Raw genomic sequence first — 21,310 nt, forward strand, 5'->3', positions numbered from 1 at the left:
ATACAGCTTGGTTTCAATAAAAGTTATATTTATTCCTATAGAAGGGCATATAAATTCCAATCAGGAAATATAGTAACCAAAGCAAGTCGGAAATCGGAAACTCGACGATTTAGCTATAAAAGATTTTGCGTCTCTCTTATTTGAGAATATTGAATTACATGACACATGACTAGCAGCTTTAATGTGATACTGACGCTTTAAAGGTATAGTAAATTCACACGAAATAGACTAACTATGCTTTGCTTTGTTTAGGGATTGGAGGATCTTGAGTCCGCATCTACTTGATGACTTGACGAAATAGAGAGAAGCCTACTTACACTTTTCTTGTCCACGGACCCATTTGGGTTTAGCACCCAAACATATAAAAAAGAAGATGAAGACGCCTTACTGTTTCGTCCAGGGCAAAAAAAAGTTTGTGCGAGAGACAAACAGAGTGGCTTACGCAGATCACAGAAAAGAAGGATGGTCTCTTGGATAGCCAGTTTGAAATCTACTGTCAATACGAGCGAAAATGAAAATTGTTTAGGCAGCAATGGAAGCCAATGATTATTGGCACTGTAATTACTCTCGATATAGAACTCCGCTATGCTATTTACATAGCATGCTGGTCCCAGGCCCAGGTAAAGGAGGTCAGTTTGAGCAACGTATTTTGTACTATCCTCAGTAAAACAAAAATAAATTGCTAAGAGACAGGACAGGACAAAGATAAATAAAGTATAGTTCTACTATGCTAAATCCTACCAAATCTCCCTTGGTGACAGGTCCCGCGATAGTCCGACCAAGCAAACGCATCCAATGTCGTTAAAAACAAGATGATCGGGTTGACTCATAAACTTCGGACATATGCTAAGGCGTTTACTTCAGTCGACGTGGCAGGACGAGCCCCGGTCCTGTCGAGAAATAGGCAGGGGCTCTGGGCGCCTAAACAGCATCAGGACGTCAGTAAGTGCGAACAAATCAAATATATATCTCCACGCTAAATATTGGCACCCTCACAGGGAAAACGGAGGAACTCGCAAGAGCCCAAAGCATTGATGTCTGCGCTCTACGTCTGGTACAAAAAGTTGCGACATAGAACGCGAACACGGCGAAAATGGCAATAAATTTCTCTATTTTGTTAGCCCACACACTCGATATGGGGTTGGTATTGCCATCTAAGAGAGTTTCCGCGACGCCATTAAAGAAGACGGCTGATGAAGCTCACCATTATATCCGCTGACCACACTATCCACTTCTTCACAGCGCATGCACCACAAAGAGGTCGACCTGTTGTGCCCGCCGATGGCTACGTCTTCATTGCGGGCGACCTTAATGGTCATCTGGGTGAAAACACAGACGATAATAGGTGCCATGGGGGAAAAGGAGCGCGTAATGAGGGTGGCGAACATATAGTCTATTTTGTGGACATCCATGGCTTTGTAATTATGAATACATGGTTCATTAAGGGATTGTCTCATCTTCTTACATTTTACAGTGGGAACAGTAAAATGCAAATCCACTATATTCGCATAAGACGCCGATATTTTACCACCGTCACTGACTGCAAATCTGTTCCCTATTAGACCATCCCACCTGCCGTCTTGCGAATCATAATAAAATAGCCTGGGGAACTCATTCCACCTGTCAGTGCCACTGGAGCTCAAGTTGTCTGCCAAACTAAAACCAAGTGGCTGTAGAGAACATCCTCGTTGTGGCACCGGAAAATGCTGTACTCACTCTGGTTTGCAATAGGCGAACGCCTCATAGCCTAATTAGGGCGATTAGACGCTAATCTGTACGGGGACTCATCTGAAGTGGTTCCGGTCAGGAACCGCGATGGCCCCTGGATTCTCATGTTTCAGGAGAAATCGTGGAGTATGTGAATACAACTCAATTTTTTTGCGGTTGGCCCTCGTGTAGGAGCTTCATGGTGGCTTTGGTAGCCTTCAAGCGAACAAGAGATCTCTGGGCCTCAAACGTAGTGTTACAGTTCAGCACGGATACCGCAATCCAAACTTTCGTAGGTAGATTTAGGTAGGTTTTGCATCCACCAGTATGAATAAAGTGAGCTGCGCACTCAGCGTAGACTAGTAGCGTTCTGCGTGTCTCAGCGGGGCTCTGATTGTGGTCACAAAGTCAATCCGTGTCTCAAGAAGACCATGGGATTAAGTCCATTAGAGATGGGCTTACGATAAACCTCTAGAGACGTAACTGTCAGTGCCATTGAAATCAAGAAAACAATAAAAATCATGAAATTGGGGTAAGCAACAGGACCTGAGGACATCGCAGCTGAGCTCTGGAAAGCGAAGAGCTGGATTTCAACTCTGTCGCTCGGTGAATACTTCACTCGGGTTATTTAGGAAGGTAGAATACCATCTGACTGGCAAGAAATGACCACAGTTCCAATATAGAAAAATAAAGTAGTCCAGCAAAATGTTCAAATTACCGTTCGATTCGGTTGCTGTCCCGTTTGATCAGGTTGCTGTCCCGTTCCATGAAGATTTGTGAACGTATTCTTGACAACCGTATTACTGAAATCGTTCAAATAATCGTAAATCAAGCTGAGTTTGTCCTGACCTGCGGAACTATCGACACAATACACGCTGCGGTTACCCATGGAGAAACACCGTGAGAAATATCGCCCTCTTTATATTCCATGGATCTAGGAAAGCGTTTGACCGTGTACCACATGAACTAACCTGGTATGCTCTACGACAACACTCAGTACAAGAGAATTTCGTTCGCTGGGTTCAATTGCTGTACCACGATCCGAAAAGTAAACTTCGAAGTGTGGCGGGTGTATCAAAACCGCCTTGTGTCTCTGTTGGTGATCATCAAGGAAATGCCCTCTCACCTTTGTCTTTGTTCTTGTTAAAGACACCGTCACACGGGACATATTACGTCCAGCGTCCTATACACTGCTTTATGCAGATGATATTTTCGCGGCGTCTCATAGCAAAAACAATCTCGAGTAACTTGTCTAAAAACGAAATGATCGCCCCTACACCCCGGTCTCAAATAGAATCTGAATAAAGTAGAATTTTTGACGGCTGTTCCCTTTGAAAATGACACTATCACCGTCAATGGCCCTATACAGAACTAACCGATTTAAACATCTCAGGTCAATGTTATCAACCAATGGAGAACTGCATTAGCGCAACCTGGATTCATTTAATAATTTGCATTGTTTGTTATAAACGAATGAGCGAAAGAGCGAAAGAGAGACAATGAACGGTGTCTTGCGATTATAAAGAAAGATATTGCGTTGGACTTGTGGCGTGACACGTTTTGATCACATCCAAAATGAGGATATCGGCGATCGATGTGGAGTTACACCGATCGTGGAAATATTGGGAGAGAGGCATCTTCGATGTTATGGTCACGTAATTCACGCTAACGCCAACATTGGTCTGAACATCGAAGCCAATAGTAAGCGACCAAAAGACTGGCCAAAACAATGGTGGTTTGATACTCTGGGTGGTGATTTGAAGGCCTTACGACTACATCCAGATCAGGCCTTTGGTGACCCTGCTTGTGAACGGTCTAAGAAAAAGAAGAATTACTCTCGATATAAGGAGCTCTTTCTAAAACGGCTTTTGCACTACGATTAGGACGATGGACCTAAACTGCAACGGACAAGTTGGGGGATTTCACAAGGAGCGATCCTCCACCGTTTTCTGTCGATAATAATGTATGACAGGAATTGGAAACTACAGCTCCTCAAAGGGTTGATCTTATTTGATTTCGCATCAGAACGACTATGGTGCTATGATATAAGGTAATGAGTAGAAAGAGATTTTCATAAGTGGGGTAATTCCTGGCTTAAGGATGCTGGTCTCACATAGCATAAAATGGAGGTAGTTCTTATCAGCGAACCAGAAATCAGAAAGGAAATATCTATTAAGATTACAATTGGTGAACAAACAATATATTCATCACCAGCGCTTAAATAGGAGTCATGAGTGACCAGAAACTTCAATTCAAGCCACATCCTGGGAATCTAGCAACATAATTATTCGGGGCTAGTATATTGTTCGCGAAAACGTGCTGAATATAGGTGGGTTAAGGCAGATTGGTTGGCTCCTTGTCTGAAGAATTGTTGTGAGTGCAGCTCCTGCCCGAGCTTTGGCATTGAAACCAATAACAAACAGGAAAATAATTGCAGCCCTGTACCAATTACGTGCGTTACGAACATCATCCGATGAAACAGCATGTGTGATGGCAAGCATAGGCCCTATCGATATTTTCACAAAGAAGGTGCTTCACCTCTATTATGCAATATATACAATCGGCGATTCTCGAGTATCAAAATAGATGAGACGGTCAACCTTAAGGACGCTGGACTTACATAATTATCCTAGATGTTGAATGAAGGCAGGAAGAAGTAAGCTAAACCAATTTTTAAATGGACATGGAGGGTATCACAGATACCTTTTTCGCTTCGGGTGCGACGGCACGCCAGACAACTGCAATAGATGTGGAGTATGTTCCTTTTAATTGCCCGAGATGGAAATTGGCGTCAGGCAACTGTTGTCACCCAATAATATCGTGGTCCACATGCTATCCTCAGAAACAACTTGGAAGACAGTGAACATTTTAAAGAAGGAGATCCACAACATATTGAAGAGAGAGGCTCTTCGAAGAGAGGTGATAAAAAAGAAACACGTGTTGCAGTTCGTAACTGATCTTGCCTCGTGACATAATACTAAAATAGTAGTTCCGCCAGGGTATGGTGGGGAATTTAATGTGAAGGTTAGATACAGGGCGAATCAGAGCCAGACCAAGAAGACAAGTTTGAAAACGTAATAAACTTTGAACACAGTAAACCTTCTGAAGAAAGAGGATCAGAATATTACACTTTAGAATGAACTCGAACCTTATATAATAAATTTCTAAAAGCTTAATAGATCGTCGAAAGCATTTCATAAGCCGGACGTTTTCCTGGTTATTCGCTTTTTCGAAACGGATGTGACAAATATTTGTAAGCAACGCCCCATTTATTGTATCAGACTATTATGTTCTCGGCCATCTCAAATAATCAATAAACAGTCAATTTTGTCCTACTAAAACATATCGATGGAAGGTATTTTGATGAACCCGTAGTCCTCTCCCTAGAGAGCTAATTCGAATCTATGACAAAGTTCGTTTCAAGACTTTTCATTTGATGCTCCAAATGATTATATTTTGACGTAATTGTTTCTAAACGTTTCGCGTGTGATAGAGAGCCGGAAAGCTAGACATAGAGTAAACCAATCCAAATGCATAAAATCATAAAAGCGGCTTATAAACAGAAAAGAATTCTTGAGATTATGGACATAATCACGGCCAAGAGGATCTACAAACCTTCCAGCGCTATTGATACGATCGACGAGCCCGTGCCCCTTCATTTGCACGAGCCACTTTTTAGCAGAGCTCAGCTTATAATTCAGATCAGAGATTGCAATTTTACTACCTTTAGAAAACCAGCACCTTATAGAAGGTATCATGTCCACCATAACGGAAACCTATATCGGTGCATAGCACTGTGCAAACGTGATGCTCCTCAGCCTGGACAGCAGTGGAGCACCGAATTCGCGTCTGCTATCACTTCGGTTTCCAGAGCACAAACGCACAAAGCCGCAAGATTCAGAGGAATAGTTTCCATCCCTTTTCGGTTGAATCAAAAGCCCCACCTTATATTGGCTGAATTAGTGCCCAAATTGGAAAAGGCGAGTATTCAGGGGGTTCGACAACTTTAGTGTTGCTCGCTATTATTACCGCGTATAGTTCAATGAGTCTGGCATATCAGACTTGAATGCTTTGGTTTTAATATGCATGACGACCTTCTTTGAAAAAGAAATTGGAATTGGTAGCAGTGGTCCCGCGTTTCACGAGGCTGTGCTACTCTTTAGTTACAAAGTGGCCAAAGTAAGTTAGCAAGGTGTTGACATTTTTCTCAGGGATTTTGGAAGAGTATATATGATGGCAACGTCAGCACCGAAAACCAACCAATCAACAACATCAAACCGCACTGGTCAAACGGGAAGAACAAGGATAGGAGAATACAACTTTGAGACCGTTGAAAATTTCTCCTATCTAGGGTCGAAAATCACAACCGATAACAGCTACGATGATGAAATCCGCGCACGGTTGTTGTCAGCCAACAGAGTCTAATTCAGCTTACAAAAACTGTTCCGCTCGAAACGTCTCACCACAATGACGAAATCTATGAGCGATACTATCACCGTCCGGTTGCGGATAAAATCCGGCTCAATAGGTTACAGTGCGCGGGTCACTTAATCCGCATGGATGAGGATGATCTCGCCCAGAAAGTCTATAAGGGCAATATCTATGGTAAAAAAAGAAGACGAGGCAGACCCTGCCTAAGATAGACCGATGGCGTAGGTCAGGAGGCCAGACAGCTTTTAGGGATATTGAATTGGTGGACCTCGGCGCAAAGCCGGGATGTCTGGAGTTCCTTATTAAGGCAGGCCTAGACCGGATACCGGTTGTTGCGCGGTTGACAGTTTTTCCATCGCTTGCCGCACAGAGAAAATCCGATCTGTTGCTGATTTGCCTCAAGTGAAGCCTCTTTGGTATGGGCCAATGATGTTCTGGGCGTATGGAGCTATCCTAGCAAGATAGCGAAGAATATCTTGTAGATGGTACTCAGCAACGTGATACCTCTATAATTGCTGCACTGTGTGATATCTCCCTTTTTATGTATGAGACAGATAATGCCTCGTTGCCAATCGTCTGGCATTGATTCGCTGTCCCATACCTTGGGCACAAGTTGATGAACCACTTGCACGGACTGTTTCTCGTAAACTAATTATGACAGCATACACGTATTACAGTGCAATAAATTTACGGGAAATGCAAAACGGAGACCCTGTATAATTTTATTAGTAATAGATGGAGTTTTTCAAACTTTCCAGAATTGTGGCTAATACTAATGGTGAATTTTGTACTGCTAGAATAAACTAAGGAGGGTTTTTGGATTAACTACTAAAATACATCAATATGCAATTATTAACATTCTTTTAGCAGATGTCGTAATGGGATGCATTTTGGGGCCTAGATTTTGTAGAGATGCGTTACTATGAATTATTGGTTGGATAGATTCTGAGAACGAGTCCCAATTCACTTTTTGGGAAGTATTACACATCTTGAGTCCTCACTCCCCCGGGTTTCAACTACTATCCGACATAAGCTTATTTTCCAAAAGCACTAATTGAACCCTTTCATTTGGTACCTCACATGACCACGTTCTATATAAAAAATTTTACTCCCCACAGAGAATTGTGTTGCTTCAGAGGGATGTTATTTTGAAGGGAATCAAATAAATTTGACAGCTTTTATTAAGGTTTTGTGTAAAACGCCCACGCATATATATGAGATGGGGACTGTACGTGGAATTTAAGGGAGGGTCTCCATACACACAAAAGGGGAGGAGGGATGTTAACTTTGTTCAGCGAATATAGTCGTATGGGGTATCAAGTGAGATGTCTCGATTAAGGCTTTTCAATGTGGTCCAAGCTTTGAAGTGACCATTTCTATATATATGTTCAAATAAAGTTAATAATAGTATGCATATTACTTTAATTTTCAGTATTTGACTGCAACCCTCCCTCGTAAATTCATTCCAGAATCATAAAATTGTGCTACTATTATATAAAACATGATCTCACTAAGTTCGGTGAAAATTCCACTATTTAGTCCAAATTCTAAGACTTTGAATGTCAGTAACATGTGAAAGTAAATATTCTGGCATAATATATGCATATACATTACGTGCTGGGCACTAATACAACAAAAGTCCAGTAAAATGCTTTGTTTCTCTACTCATACCTGTAGCATCCAGGTTCCGGTTCCTCGGCTTATTTTATTTATAATTCCGGGACTTTTTGATTATATTTGCATAGAATGACAATATCACCTTCAACGGATCTACAAATTTAATACAAATGTAACCATCGATCACCCAAATATTCTTACATATAATAGAAAATTCACAAAACCTTTCGTAATTTGAGCCCGAGATTCCGGTTTCCAACTTGTTTCCTTTTGTCCTTTTTTAAACGAATTTACATACGACATTAGGTGGACACTTAATTCACTCCCTTTCTTCAACATGCGTGTACTGTGGAAGTTAGGACTATTCCACGTTCTGACAAGTCTTGCTGAGCAAGTTGACATTTGTCATCGAATGTCTCAATAAAAACAGGAAATTTTATGCGGAATTTACAACCAAAGATTGCTTCTAGAAACGCGAAATTTCGCTGAAATCACCAGGTGTGATTTGAATTCCTGGGTAACCTATTTGTTCACCAAGTGAAGGGATCCTCCTCATGGCTGGAAGGAACACGCCATCATAATAACCAAACATTAGGTAGGCGACTATAACCCAGGTACGACCTCTAGAACGAACCACTCCAGATATTGTGCACCCAACGCCTCATTGCGACGGGTTCTAGGAGTTTCCGATTGTTGCAGGTGTTTCTTTTGCATATTCCCCAACAAAGCCGATGAAAATTTTGTTATGTAGTACATACTTTCCAGATATACCCCACTCCATTACGCTTTTGACAAATAATTATTGTCATAGCATAAAGAGTTTACGGAGAAGAAACATGCGGTAGCAGTTCGTTTTAGGTGCACCTTTCCAGTTTCTAAATTGACGGCTTTTTTGTAAAATGTTTAACCCGCGTGAAAAAAACGGCTGCTGCTGATGAAATGTCCTTTATTTATTTTGGTCCCAATTTGCAGAAACATATTGGTAACCGCTATGATGTAGTTTGCATTGTGTTCATCTATTGTGAAAGTTCCAGCAAAACTTGGAAATTTGTTGCCACTGCGCTCTTGATCTAACCTTTTTATTTGCCTTTTATTGCATATCGGTGTACAGCTAATGAACACCATAGATTATCGCCCTAACTTTTGAAACGATCTTCGTACCTCGTATAATCGATTTCGAGAATAGTTAGCACTAGCTGGTACCTCGAGGCTTACGCAGCCCCACCCCAACGAGTTTCAATTATTATGAAAAATGCAGTAAAGAACAAATATAGAACTCCAATTAAAAATTGCACTGAATTCTTAGTTTATTCATTAAACGCCGAAAAGAAGCATGATAAAAACGTCTGGGTTGTTATTGCCATGCTGAGAAAATGAATAGAATAAAAAAATGCAGAGAAAATAGAGCCATGCATATATCGACATATATTTAATTTATTAAATTAACTGGAATATTTTTGAGGATATTTTTAACTATAAGTTTCTTCTGAATTTAAGCCAAAGAGGACGGCATAGGGTGAAAAGGGGCGGTCATTCGTTTATGCTCAAATAAAGCAAAAAATCTATAATATTTATGATTAAGAGTTCAAACGTATTTGCGTAAAGATAAGGATCGAAAAAAAGATGGGCACATTCACCATGCATTCCGTAGAAAAATAAGCGAATCAAGAGGTGATGAAGAAGAAATTGCGGAAAACTAATGGAAAAGAAAACAAGATTCATCTTCGACTTACACATCACAGAAGCCCATTTTGTATGCAAAAAAGAATTATGCAAGCATGGCTTGTAGTGAATACCTGGTACGACTAAAGAAATGTAGAATAATATGATTTTCATTTTTTCCTTTTTCCGATCAGGTGGAAACGATAACTAAAATAATAACAGGGCTTTGTAACTATGACTGATAACGGAAAAACCAACATAGAATGCAACAGAGCTGAAGTCTTTATTATTTGACGTCTTAAAAGTTAACGCTTTAACGAAATATCTAAATATTGTATCTAACACTGATTTGTCTTTTAACTTGTTTACCGTTCACTGGATTTACTGCCCTCGTAAGGGTGGAAAGGCTCGATATTAACTAACTCATCTTACAAGCTACAGTCATTCGGTAAGTGTTGTAAGTTCGTTACAAATTCTCTTAAGATTTAGTGCAATGGAACAGAACGCTCCTTCCTGGTCAAATTTTATTCCTCAATTTTCCCAATTCCTATATTGTTTTTATGTGTATGTGTTGGTCTGTCAGTGAGGGTATACAGTGGACATTAGATGTGGGAGTGATAGTAAATTTCTTATAGTCCAATAACGAATAACGAACAAATCAATACTTACGGTCTGTTTTGGCAGCTGGTGGTTTACGCGTTGCCCAGTTTGTTCGGATTGAACGTGATCCGAGCCACTGACCATTCATTGCAGTTATGGCACTTTCTGCTTCCTGAAAGAATTCAATTCATTTTCAATTTATGCTGTATTTCATATCAAAATGCTGTTGGCGTAATCGAATCGAACTTTAATGGTTAAAAACTGCATGGTGCGGGTGCTCCATGATTGTAGCTATGCAATATGCTCTCTGCGGTACTCAGCGAAATTGCCATTCGACATGTTTTACCACATAAAGGCTATAGAATGTCAGCGACTAATGGTGACATACACATTAAACGGAATTAGATCCTCCACTTTTATTTCGATAAACGGGGGGTGGGCAGAAATTAAGGGGTCTGTCGAATGCATTTTATAGGATGATATCACTTTGAGGAAACTTGGTTTGCTGGGTAAGCCAGTTCATTTTCATTCGACTCTAACTTCAATTAATGTGATTGAAGCGAAATTCTACAGCATTTTAATAAAAATTGATTATGGAAACATTTTAGAGACGCGAAATTGGCCGGATTATTTCCGAAGGTTGGGAAGGTATTGAAGGTTGCATTGAGTGATAAAAACTAATGTACTGAAAGGATGGCCGGTTTTCCCCAATGAAATTACAATAACAGCTTGAATTTCCCCCGACTATACCAATAATTAGTTTGCTGTACTGCCCATGTCCATCCCCATTGAATGACTGAATGAAAAGTGGCCATATTTCAATCAGATTGGTGGTTGATTTGACGCTTCTAAGAACCCACATGTAAATAAGAAATCATGCTAGAATTCATGAGATATTTGCAAAATACCAATGTCTATGGCAATTTTGTGGTATCCTAGATAGAACTACTTAATTCAAAAACTATTTAATTGTAGTTTTGTTGACTAAGAAAATTAAAGAGTTCGTTGTCATTCTCAAAATGAAGTTTAAAGGATAGTATAGGCTCCAGGATAGCTCAGTGGTTAGAGCACAAGGCTGTCGTACGGAAGGTCGCAATTCAAATCTCACTGGTGGCAGTGGGATTTGTATCATGATTTGACGTTGGATACCAGTCGACTTAGCTGTGAATGCGTACCTGAGTTAAATCAGGGTAATAATCTCGGGCGGGCGTAATGCTGATCACATTGCTTCCTACAGCGTATTGTAGTGTATCGTTAAGGTCTTGAATAAAGTGCTCTAAGACCCTGATCCAATATGGATTGTTGCGCCAACGATTATTATTATAGTACCTTGTCCCAATGTAAGGCTGACGTCACGACGTTACAAAAGATACGTTAGTGAAAACCAGTTTCCTGGAGGAGAGGTACTACACCATTTAGTGTAGCGGCGATCCTGTAAAATATATACTAGGAGTAGGTTTCTTAGTCACCCAAAAAAAGGAACCTGCTATTATTGACATAAACATAATGACTCCGCGCTTCCGCGAAGGCAGTGGAGCGAACTCTTAAAGCATAGGAGAAGTTAATAGAAACGCAAAGAAACATGGGTCTCTCGAAACGGAACCACTTTTAATTAACTACGTGCTAATCGAACGCTGCCACCTCTCATTCTTGATGAAATTCAGAACCTATAGGGAGCAATATACATTCGGATCACTATTTTATTGCCATAGTGTTCCGGACTGAAATAACAGCAAGATCTCAACTCCTTTTTGACAATCGAGTAAAAGCAAATACTAAATCCATACATAACAAAGTCTTCTGTAATCCTCACAAGGGGAAATGGTTCCCGCAATAGCCCAACTTATCCGATGCCCTGGAGATAAAACATCGACAAATGACCATCCTAACTGCATTACGGAAGCTATTATTATATTGGATGGACTTAGTGACAAAAACATACCGGATGATGTTTGACAATGGTTTTAAGCTAGCAACCCCGTTCACAGACATATCGCAAACTACATCAAGTAGAAAGACGACCTCTATAACTGGAAAAGGGACGCTGAAAGAACTAATAAGTCTGTGAACTAGGGAAATCTCTGGAGCAACCGCATCATGTGCATCACTACGCAGCTCGAACCAATGTACGTCCCGCTGATACCTACCTACGGAGATAAAATGTAATTTGCAACCATTTGGGCATTTTGGAGCTATATTGAGTATTTTGATGAGTTACTGAACAGCCAAAATATCAAAAACAACAAATAGGAGGCATTATATGTGCCGTACATAGAAAACGGCATCCCCTAGTGCAGCAAATTTAGAGATTTTTTCCCCATGATCCAGTTAAGCTTGATAGTCCCATATACGTAGAACACCGTCGGTCCGTACCGAAGAAATTTCACTCCACATAGCTCAGAACAATGTGCGAAGTCAGTCAGATAAAAGCTGCTAATTCTTGGTCTCCTTTCCCATTAACAGAGATCCAAGACCAGGAAGGAAGGCCCAATCATGCATCGTCTTCAACATGGCTAAGAAAAAGTGATCAGTGATGCTGGTGGATAGCATTCCAACAGATTAGCGACATACCAGATGAAAACAAAAAGTTTTCAAATCAAATTAACGGCTTTTCACATGGAATTCACATCTTCCCAATTCACGACTTTCGAAAGGAAATTAAAATCAAATTTACAGGATCAAATTATTACGAAACCGAAAAAGAACTACATATAGATATGAAATTAAGTGATTTAGCGATTATTTGATCGAGTAAATTTGCTTGCTACTGATTGAGAAAAATGTTAATTTCATTTGGAAAGTTGTGAATTTGATTTGGAAAGACGTGAATTTGCGCGGAAAGTCGTAATTTTCACTTGGAAAATAAGTTGTTTCATCTGGAAACCTGTTAGTTTGGGGTGGAAATGCTATATATGCAAGAGGTTCTATCCTTAGCTAATTCACCCAACTGCTGTCCTATGGTGACGATATTGGTATATTGCGAAGAGCTACTATGGCATTATCACCTTAATTTTATGACCTTCCAGATGAAATTAACAATTTTCAAAATCAAATTAATGACTTTCCCATTTACATTCCAAATTAAGGTTTTTCCAAATCGAATTCACGATTATCAAAATAAAAGTAACATTTTTCAAAATCAAATTTGCAGGATCTAATCAGTTTTTTTTAGATTATGAAATAATTCGATCTTTAATTTGAAAAAATGTTAATTTCATTTAGAAAATCATTAATTTGATTTGGGAAAAGGTTAATTGCATTTGGAAAATATTGAATTTGATTTGGAAAAACGTGAATTTGAAAAGTCGTTAACTTATTATTTCCAAAATTGCTAGTTTCATCTGGAATGCCGTTGATGACATTGGTTACATGGTGCCAGCATGAAAAGCAATAACAATAACCACATCCAATAACACTGGCCAGTCTAACGGAATAAATGTAAGAGACTGCATCCAGCTTGGAAAACGCTAATCATTTCTCCTGCCTCGAGTCGAAAACCATAATTGATAATACTTATGATGGGGAAATCCACGCACGGTTGTTGACAGTCAACACATATTCCGAACAAAATAATGGCCTTGCCAGTCTTCATGTACTTTTGAGAACTATGAGAGGATTTATCTCGTTCCAGATGTCCATCCACGCCAAGCAACAACGAAAACCCAAAAAATGTGAAAGAGATGGTGCTCGAAATATAAATCGTCATATAAATTTAATATAGATTGCTAGTGATCTTGACGTTGTCGTACCCCAGCTCGTCCCAAACGACCTAAGTTTCGTGCAAAAACAATATTGAAATGATGAATTGAATAACGACCTGAGATTCATCAAACGCATAATTACTGGAGATGTTGAGACGTCTCGGAGTTTGACATGGAGACAAATTAACAATCATCCAAGTGACGTTTCGAAGACGAGCCAAGGTCAAAAAAAGCTGAATTCGACGAGAAAGCTAAAGGCCAGCTCCACAAAGACATTTTCAATTATCGCACTAAATTCGGGTATCCTATTCTAAATTCCATGCTCCACTCATTTAGGAAGAACTTAGATGGTACCGGAATCGTTCTTATTTTTGCTAGATTCTGTTTCCATGACTTATGCCTTTGGTGATTATAAAGAGACTCCTAGGTTGTAGGGTGGCACTAACTCCTTCGTAAAGTTATGGGTTGGCTTTGAAAATCTGAGCCAACTAGATTCTACAGTCAAACTCATAGGAATTGGTGATATCAAAGCGGCGTACCACAGCACTAATTCGACTCATCTTAGCAGACACCGATATCAATCTACCTTATGACGTCTTTCCCAGATGTGGCCGACAACTTTATACATAAGGGCATAAACACATATTTCTCTGACCCAATCCTTCCTTGTCCTGTTAATTAAAAAATAAATAAATAAATATTCTCTAATCGATTATTTAGAATTAGTGCCGTTCGCACAGGAAGGGTGTTAGAGGCTAGGACCTTAATTAAATAGAACTGGCTTTGGGCAAGGATGTAAGTAGAATTGAACTGAAGATAAATACCACCAAAACCAAGCTGCTTAGTTAAGCCGACTATTGGCAGAACTCTTGAGGCGTCGATCAATCAATACCAATGGGCGTGTGAATTATACATAAGGCATAAGTGACACTTGGTAAGTCATATTTAGGAAATGACAGCAACTGACGTGAGAGAAGTGTAGGCTCCTTGGGAAAGAGCTGGAAAACACTTCAGTGGACCAACCAGTATGGTGCACAGGTAAGGTTGATGCACTATTCCCCGCTTAGGAGATAGTGGTAATTTTACTCAAAATTAATTTTGGGAACTGAAAGATTCTTGAGTGTGGTACATTTTCCCAAGGAGACCTGTCAACAGTATTTTTTCAAATACCTTTTAAAGGACAGGAATATTATTTTCTGGCCTAGAAGCAGTAATAAGGGCGAAGTAGCACATTTATCTGCTATGCGTGCAGTTACTCATGTATTTGTTTGAGCTGGACGTGAGGTAACTACTGTTTCTCAATCATAACCATACATAATGGTAAATATATCGTGTAACTGGGCGAGACGTTATTCTGAAAAGACCTGTTTCAGAATATCTCGTCCAGTTACACGTTATATTTACATTGTTGTGAGCATTTCCTCAGTAGTCAGATGCGATACAAGCCGTCAAGTGAATAAAATTTGTTCGAAGATTTGAATCTGGATTATTTTGAAGATCTTCTTTTAGCTTTTTTGTAGGTATTGCTAACTATTGTTGCTACAATTCGAATCTTCGTTTGTTTCCTTTCTCCCCTGACCTAGCGCTTGGAAAGAAGAAACTATTTGATCTTCGAGTGATTTAGCCTGTTCTTGTCTTAGTTTTTGGCTGAGGGCGGAATACTTTGCTGTGCGAGCCAAAGCCTCATTGAAAGGCTGGACGGGTTTCAGTCCTGAGTACTGTTTTGATTGTTAACTCGGTGATAATATACTTTCGAAATTTGAGCCATTTAGTCATGGTATGGTATGGTATCAGATGGTCGCTAACGTGCCACAGCCTTTATTGTACCTAAGACGTTGATTCTATTGTCACCGAAAAGTAATTGGCTTTTCACGGTTTAAATTCTTCGTGATACTACTCGACAATATACTGCAGATATTGCTATTTCACCAATCAATTCAGTCAGAATGCTGGACATTACTTGAAAATTGACTTTGCACTAATTCTTCAAAGGGTGAGTTTGATCCTAGATTTTCTGAGTATTTTCGCACCAATACGAGATTTACCGCATGAATCCTTATTTTCGTAAAAGCAGCAACCACGGATGTTTAATTTGCTTTTTGATTCAAATGGGACTCCGCAATTAATAGTACGTCAGTTTTGTTTTGAAGCAGAAAGTACTTGGTCTGTAATTTCCTCGCCTTGATACCGTTCGTACTCCAATCACCTATTTTCATGTCAGACATTTTTTCAATTAAAAGAATCTACAGGGTTTGCAGTTGGCTGGGCTCAACTCCTTGAAGCATATATTATATTGACGATATGAACTAGGTTTTTGTTTACTTAAGTGTAACGAGAAGTCCTATTAAATATTGGAAAACGTGTTTAAGGATGATAATACATATATAGTTACCTCTGAATGAGGGATACCACGTCATCCATGCCTACGTGCATTGTTGACGATATAGTGAAATTTATTTTAGTTCCCTTTAGGACTGTTTTGCGCCATGTGTTCCTGGGGCAACTCACTCGTCGACCAGCTGAAGATAGTGGATGCATGGTGTAGCCGGTAACACTATTACTTTGGCGTTGTCATTAACGCATTTACGGGTAATTAGCCTATACGCTGATAATATTTTTGTTTGGAATTGTATCAGACCCGCGTTTGACAGGTCGCTGACAATGATTGACGAAGGCTTGGAACTTTCAAGTAGCAGTACAAGTCACTTTCCATGTGCATAGCAACACAGGAAAAACATTAGCACAGAACAATATCAATTTGATTTTGGAAATGAAATAAAGTCATTTGCATATTTTGGACTAAATAGAATAGCAAAGGCAGATCTAACGCTACATCAAGTTCAATAAAACCGTCGCCAGAAATGAGGGTTCCCAAGATTGAAAATTGACTAACGCCCTCGAGAGAGGCATTTCGCCAAGGTCTACAACCCCGTACTCCCCACTGCGTGATCGCAGTGTATGAAAAAACATGTCATGATCCATTGAAACTCCCAGACCCCGGAAAAAGGTAACAGCGTTACCCATAATAAGAGAAAATAACATCGAATACAAGATACTACCTTGGCGCACATGAAATTCCTTTGGGTTTTTACCTGGGTTGAGCACGTGATGTTTTGTGTAATCATAAGTCACTATTATTATGGCTAATCAATTTTCCGGAATGCCTCCTTAGACTTCTTTGGCCGGTCATCATCACGAATGACACCGCCTAAAGTACGTCAAAAGATTTGCGGCCACCCCAAAGTCGTGTCATGATGCAGTATACGCCTTTGAAATCGTCGCTACCTGACCAACGCAATAATAACACCCTGCGGTAAACTTCCGAGCATTTCGCACGGTATCGCCAACAATTGAACCGATGCCATGCTCGCCACCATTTAAACCGATCAATAAAGCCTTCAATCCTTTACATCCTCATCCAAATTTTGGGAACGTTGCCGACGACCTAAGTAGTGCCTAAGTATTATATAGGATTATAAAAGCGATCGATGTTGAACTTATGTGGTCATTACTCTCCAAATCTGCGAGAAGCAGCGGACACAACACGTAAATATAAGTCACGATTAGATGATAATCTCTTTCGAAACCGATATCAGCGTCTCTCTTATCATGCGCGTCCAGAAACAACTCCTAAATTTACTATAGATCGCAATGTAGTCGATTTGATTGCTCGTGCTTTGAAACTTAACAATGATAAGGCGGCGGAAGTTGAAAATCCATACATTCACCTGTAGGAAGCCGCTTCTCGACTGCATTCAATTTATCATAGAAAGTCTCCTTCGCCTTTGAATCTTCGTTGGTGGGAGAGTTCTGTAAAGTAGCAACTCCATTCCTTCTCCCCCCTGCCGCTGCTGTAAGATATTTTTTGACTTAAAAGTTTCCTTACCCGGAGGAACGCGATGGACCCAAAGTACTGCATTAAACGTTTCTGAGCTAGTGCTCTGGTGACAGGAAGGTGTTTATTTGTAGTTGGTAGTTCGGTGCTGCATTGTTGTGAGAGTCTAACACTCTCTGCGCAAACGCATTCAGCTACCCTGCCTACAAAGAAACCACCAGGCCAGGCTGTTCGAAGCACAATAGTGCAACGCGGTAAGAGGGAGAGAAATACTCTCGTGAAGCCCACCATTGGAATTCTCATTCAAGTTGGAGACAACGTTCAATCTGGGGACCTTCGATACCGTTGCCGAGGAGCGTACGTAAGCCAACTCGTGTTCTGATATGAACGCGCAAACTCACTACCGCTGAGTCCACCTTTATCCGAGGCTTAGATTACGTTTCCAAAGTAAAAAGTTTCAAAATCTTTAGTACCTCACACACTTGTATCCCTTTTAGTCATCTTTTAAGAAAAGCAAGGAATACGAGTACTTTCAGTGATTATTAATCCCCGCCTAACAGGAAGTCACTATCTCAGTCTCAGATAAAGATACAACAGAGTAATAGAAAATACTACCAATAGGTCCCCATCAATTTTATGGGACATTTTGGCTTTACAAAGCCACTCACACTGCTGTGTCCCTCCTCGTTTCTGAAACGAACTTAGGACTGTCTTTGGTGGAGTTCAAGTATCTTTATAGGATACTATAAGGTCTAACCAGTGAACCTTATTTATCATTTAAAAGCAATTTTAACCAATATCATTTCTTCAGAAAAGTTTCCAAAACAAAGAAGCATAGTAGTTGCTTTTTAGAATATTGAAAATAGGGATCTGCATGGGCACCAGCGAATACAGGTACTTAGCACAATAGCCCTCCCTCGACGATTACCTACCTTGACGTGGTGAGGGAGCTCAGTAAGGAAGATCCTCCAGGAAACGGGAGGTGACACCTGAAGCCAAGCGGTAATCAAAACCCCAAGCCAAGGTGTGACTACCGTGCCGAGGGCTGAATGGTCACAGGGGTTAAGATGTGGCCGTAAACGGTGAACTCTGGGTACCAGGCGACCCCCAGTTTCAACTAGCCTTGTCTCGGCAAAAAGGGGCTCTGCTGATATCGACTTACTTTCCCCGGAAAAATTGAGGCCATGGCAGCCAACTATGAAAAAACAAAAAAAAACAAAAACACAAACCTACTAAGCAAACACAATTAAACTTCGATCGTGACGATCCAACCCCGAGTGAAGGGGCAACCCTGAGCTCATCGATGGAGAACCTGAGTCTAGACTCAGATTCCCCACTTATTCAAGTGGGAACCAATTCAATTGGGACCCAGTCCTTAACGGATGAGCCGATGCAGGCCCCTTCTGTCAGTACTCCTGACCCCAGACTCCAATCGGCGCCACCTGCTGAGGCTAAAGTCTTGCCCATGGGTAAGCACCTGTCCACGGACAGCAAACTGCCTTCGGGCAAACCGCCTTCGGGCAAACAGCCTCCGGGCAAACTGCCTTCGGGCAAACTGCCTCCGGGCAAACCGCCTTCGGGCAAACCGCCTTCGGGCAAACCGCCTCCGGGCAACGCACACCCAAAGAGCTGTGCCAAGGTTGAGGGGAAAGGAGCGTTCGGGGCACCTGCGGCTAAGGGGAAACCGAAGCGCCAGCGGTCCTCGGACGATCCTAACTCTTCGACACAAAAGGCGGCAAAGAGGGCTCGGCGGCAACGGCTAGGCCTTCATTTGGAGCCAAGGCTATCGAAGCCGATGGATGGGTCCTATATGACGACTCTAATCCATCCGGCTACGATACTGAGCAGTGCGAACAGCTTAGAAGGAAACTCCTCCTAGCTGTAAGGACTGCGTCCGCGCAAGGCATTAAGCTTTGCTTTGAGTCGGTAGGTGTATACCGTAAAATGTTACGGCTGAACTTTGCCGACGAAGACACGAACGAGTGGCTCAGGCAGTACTGCTCCTCCCTTAACGATGTGTGGGAGGGTGCGCGACTAACCTTGAAAAGGGTCTCTGAGCTGCCATCGATCAAAAAGTGCTTTCTCTGGCTTCCAGAAGAAGAGCGAAATGGTGTTGGGGTTCTGGAACAACTTGGTGTACAGAACAACCTTAACACTTCCACCTGGTTGCTGCTAGGCAGCAAAACAGGAGAGAGAACCGATAGGCCGGGAACTTTTCTCACTATCGGCGTTCCCGAACCTGATGTTAAGAAAGTTCGGGAAAAATCGGGTTGCCGGCTCTACTATGGGCTGGGGACCGTCACGTTACAAGTGTCGGCTCCTAAAACCATTGAAGGGGACATGCAGCCCCCGGCATCTACATCTGAAACATAAATGAGGTGCCACATCTCCCAAGTAAATTTGCAGCATTGTAAAGCGGCGACTGCACTTATCAGTCGTCGGATCAATAGCTGCAAGACATTTATATACCTCATACAAGAACCGTGGGTTGTTGGTGGGGCAGTCAGGGGCCTAAACTTCCAACATGCTGACCTATTGTATGCCAATGGAAGCGATCGACCACGCACCTGCATGGTAGTCTCCAAAGACTTCCAGGCTAACCTGGTTAACGATCTATGTGATGGAGACACCACATCGGCTAAGCTAACCATAAAAAGTCAACAGGGAGATAAAGAGATACTATGGTGCTCTGCATACTTCCCCTACGACGCAGAAGACGTTCCCAGTGGAACATTCATCAGAGCTATCCAATATGCCAAAAGTAGAGGCATGGGGGTAATAGCAGGATGTGATGTCAACGCTCACCACATATGCTGGGCAAGTTCGAACATCAATGCAAGAGGATCGAGACTACTGGAGTATCTAGTAGGAACCGATTTGCAGATCCTAAATGTGGGTAATGAGCCCACTTTCTTCAACGTGGTCAGGCGAGAGGTCATCGACATCACCGTGGCATCTCCTGACATCGCAGCTCTGATCGGAGAGTGGAGAGTATCAAACGATGTCACACTCTCGGATCACAGACGCATTGATTTCGTTATGGGCATGGATCTACCTCCACCCACCCCATTTCGGAATCCGAGGAAGGCAGATTGGGTAATGTATCAAACAGAATTGAACGCCCGAGTCACGATCCCTGGGAGGCGCATCAAATCCATTGCTGGAATTGAGAAGACAACCCAGATGATCACAACTAGCATGAGAGAAGCTTTTGAAGAAAGCTGTCCACTCAGGATGCCAAAGAAGGGTAAAACACCATGGTGGAACTCGGATTTGGCAAAACAGAGGAGAACGACAAGGATGCTCCTTAATCGTGCTCTGAAGGGCGAATCAAGCACTAGCTGGAATCGCTATAAAGAGGCACAGAAGGCTCTAAAGAAGAGCATAAGATCGGCCAAACGATCATCTTTGAGACGCTTTTGCGAAGAGACTAACTCTCTTGAGGCAACCTCAAAGCTGAAGCGGATTCTGGTCAAAGAACGTAGCCAGAAACTGGGTTACTTACGTTTACAGAATGGGAAGTACACAGAAAGCGATGAAGAAACGGCAAATCATTTGCTTGAAGTACACTTCCCAGGCAGCATCCAAAATCTAATCTCGGGGCCAACAGGTGCATACAGCCCTCAACCGAGAGATTGGAATCTGGCATGCAAAGTAGCATCACTGGAGCGAGTGAAATGGGCATTTAACTCGTTCCACAGATATAAGTCTGCAGGTCCGGATGGCATCATTCCTGCGCTAGTAATAGAAGGAATAG

At 41.5% G+C, this 21,310-nt stretch overlaps 1 protein-coding gene across 4 annotated transcripts in view; it reads right to left on the reverse strand.

Annotated features, from left to right (window-relative positions):
* The window catches only part of LOC119650737 (nucleolysin TIAR-like), a 360,280-nt gene that overhangs the window by 17,381 nt on the left and 321,589 nt on the right, over window positions 1–21,310 (reverse strand). For all 4 annotated transcript variants that reach the window (XM_038053800.1, XM_038053801.1, XM_038053799.1 and 1 more), the window contains one exon: window positions 10,087–10,189. In XM_038053800.1, the coding sequence (XP_037909728.1) occupies window positions 10,087–10,189 (103 nt within the window). The remainder of the gene's footprint in view (window positions 1–10,086; window positions 10,190–21,310) is intronic.

The sequence above is a fragment of the Hermetia illucens genome, chromosome 3 (assembly GCF_905115235.1).
Source record: "Hermetia illucens chromosome 3, iHerIll2.2.curated.20191125, whole genome shotgun sequence".
NCBI classification, from domain to species: domain Eukaryota; kingdom Metazoa; phylum Arthropoda; class Insecta; order Diptera; family Stratiomyidae; genus Hermetia; species Hermetia illucens.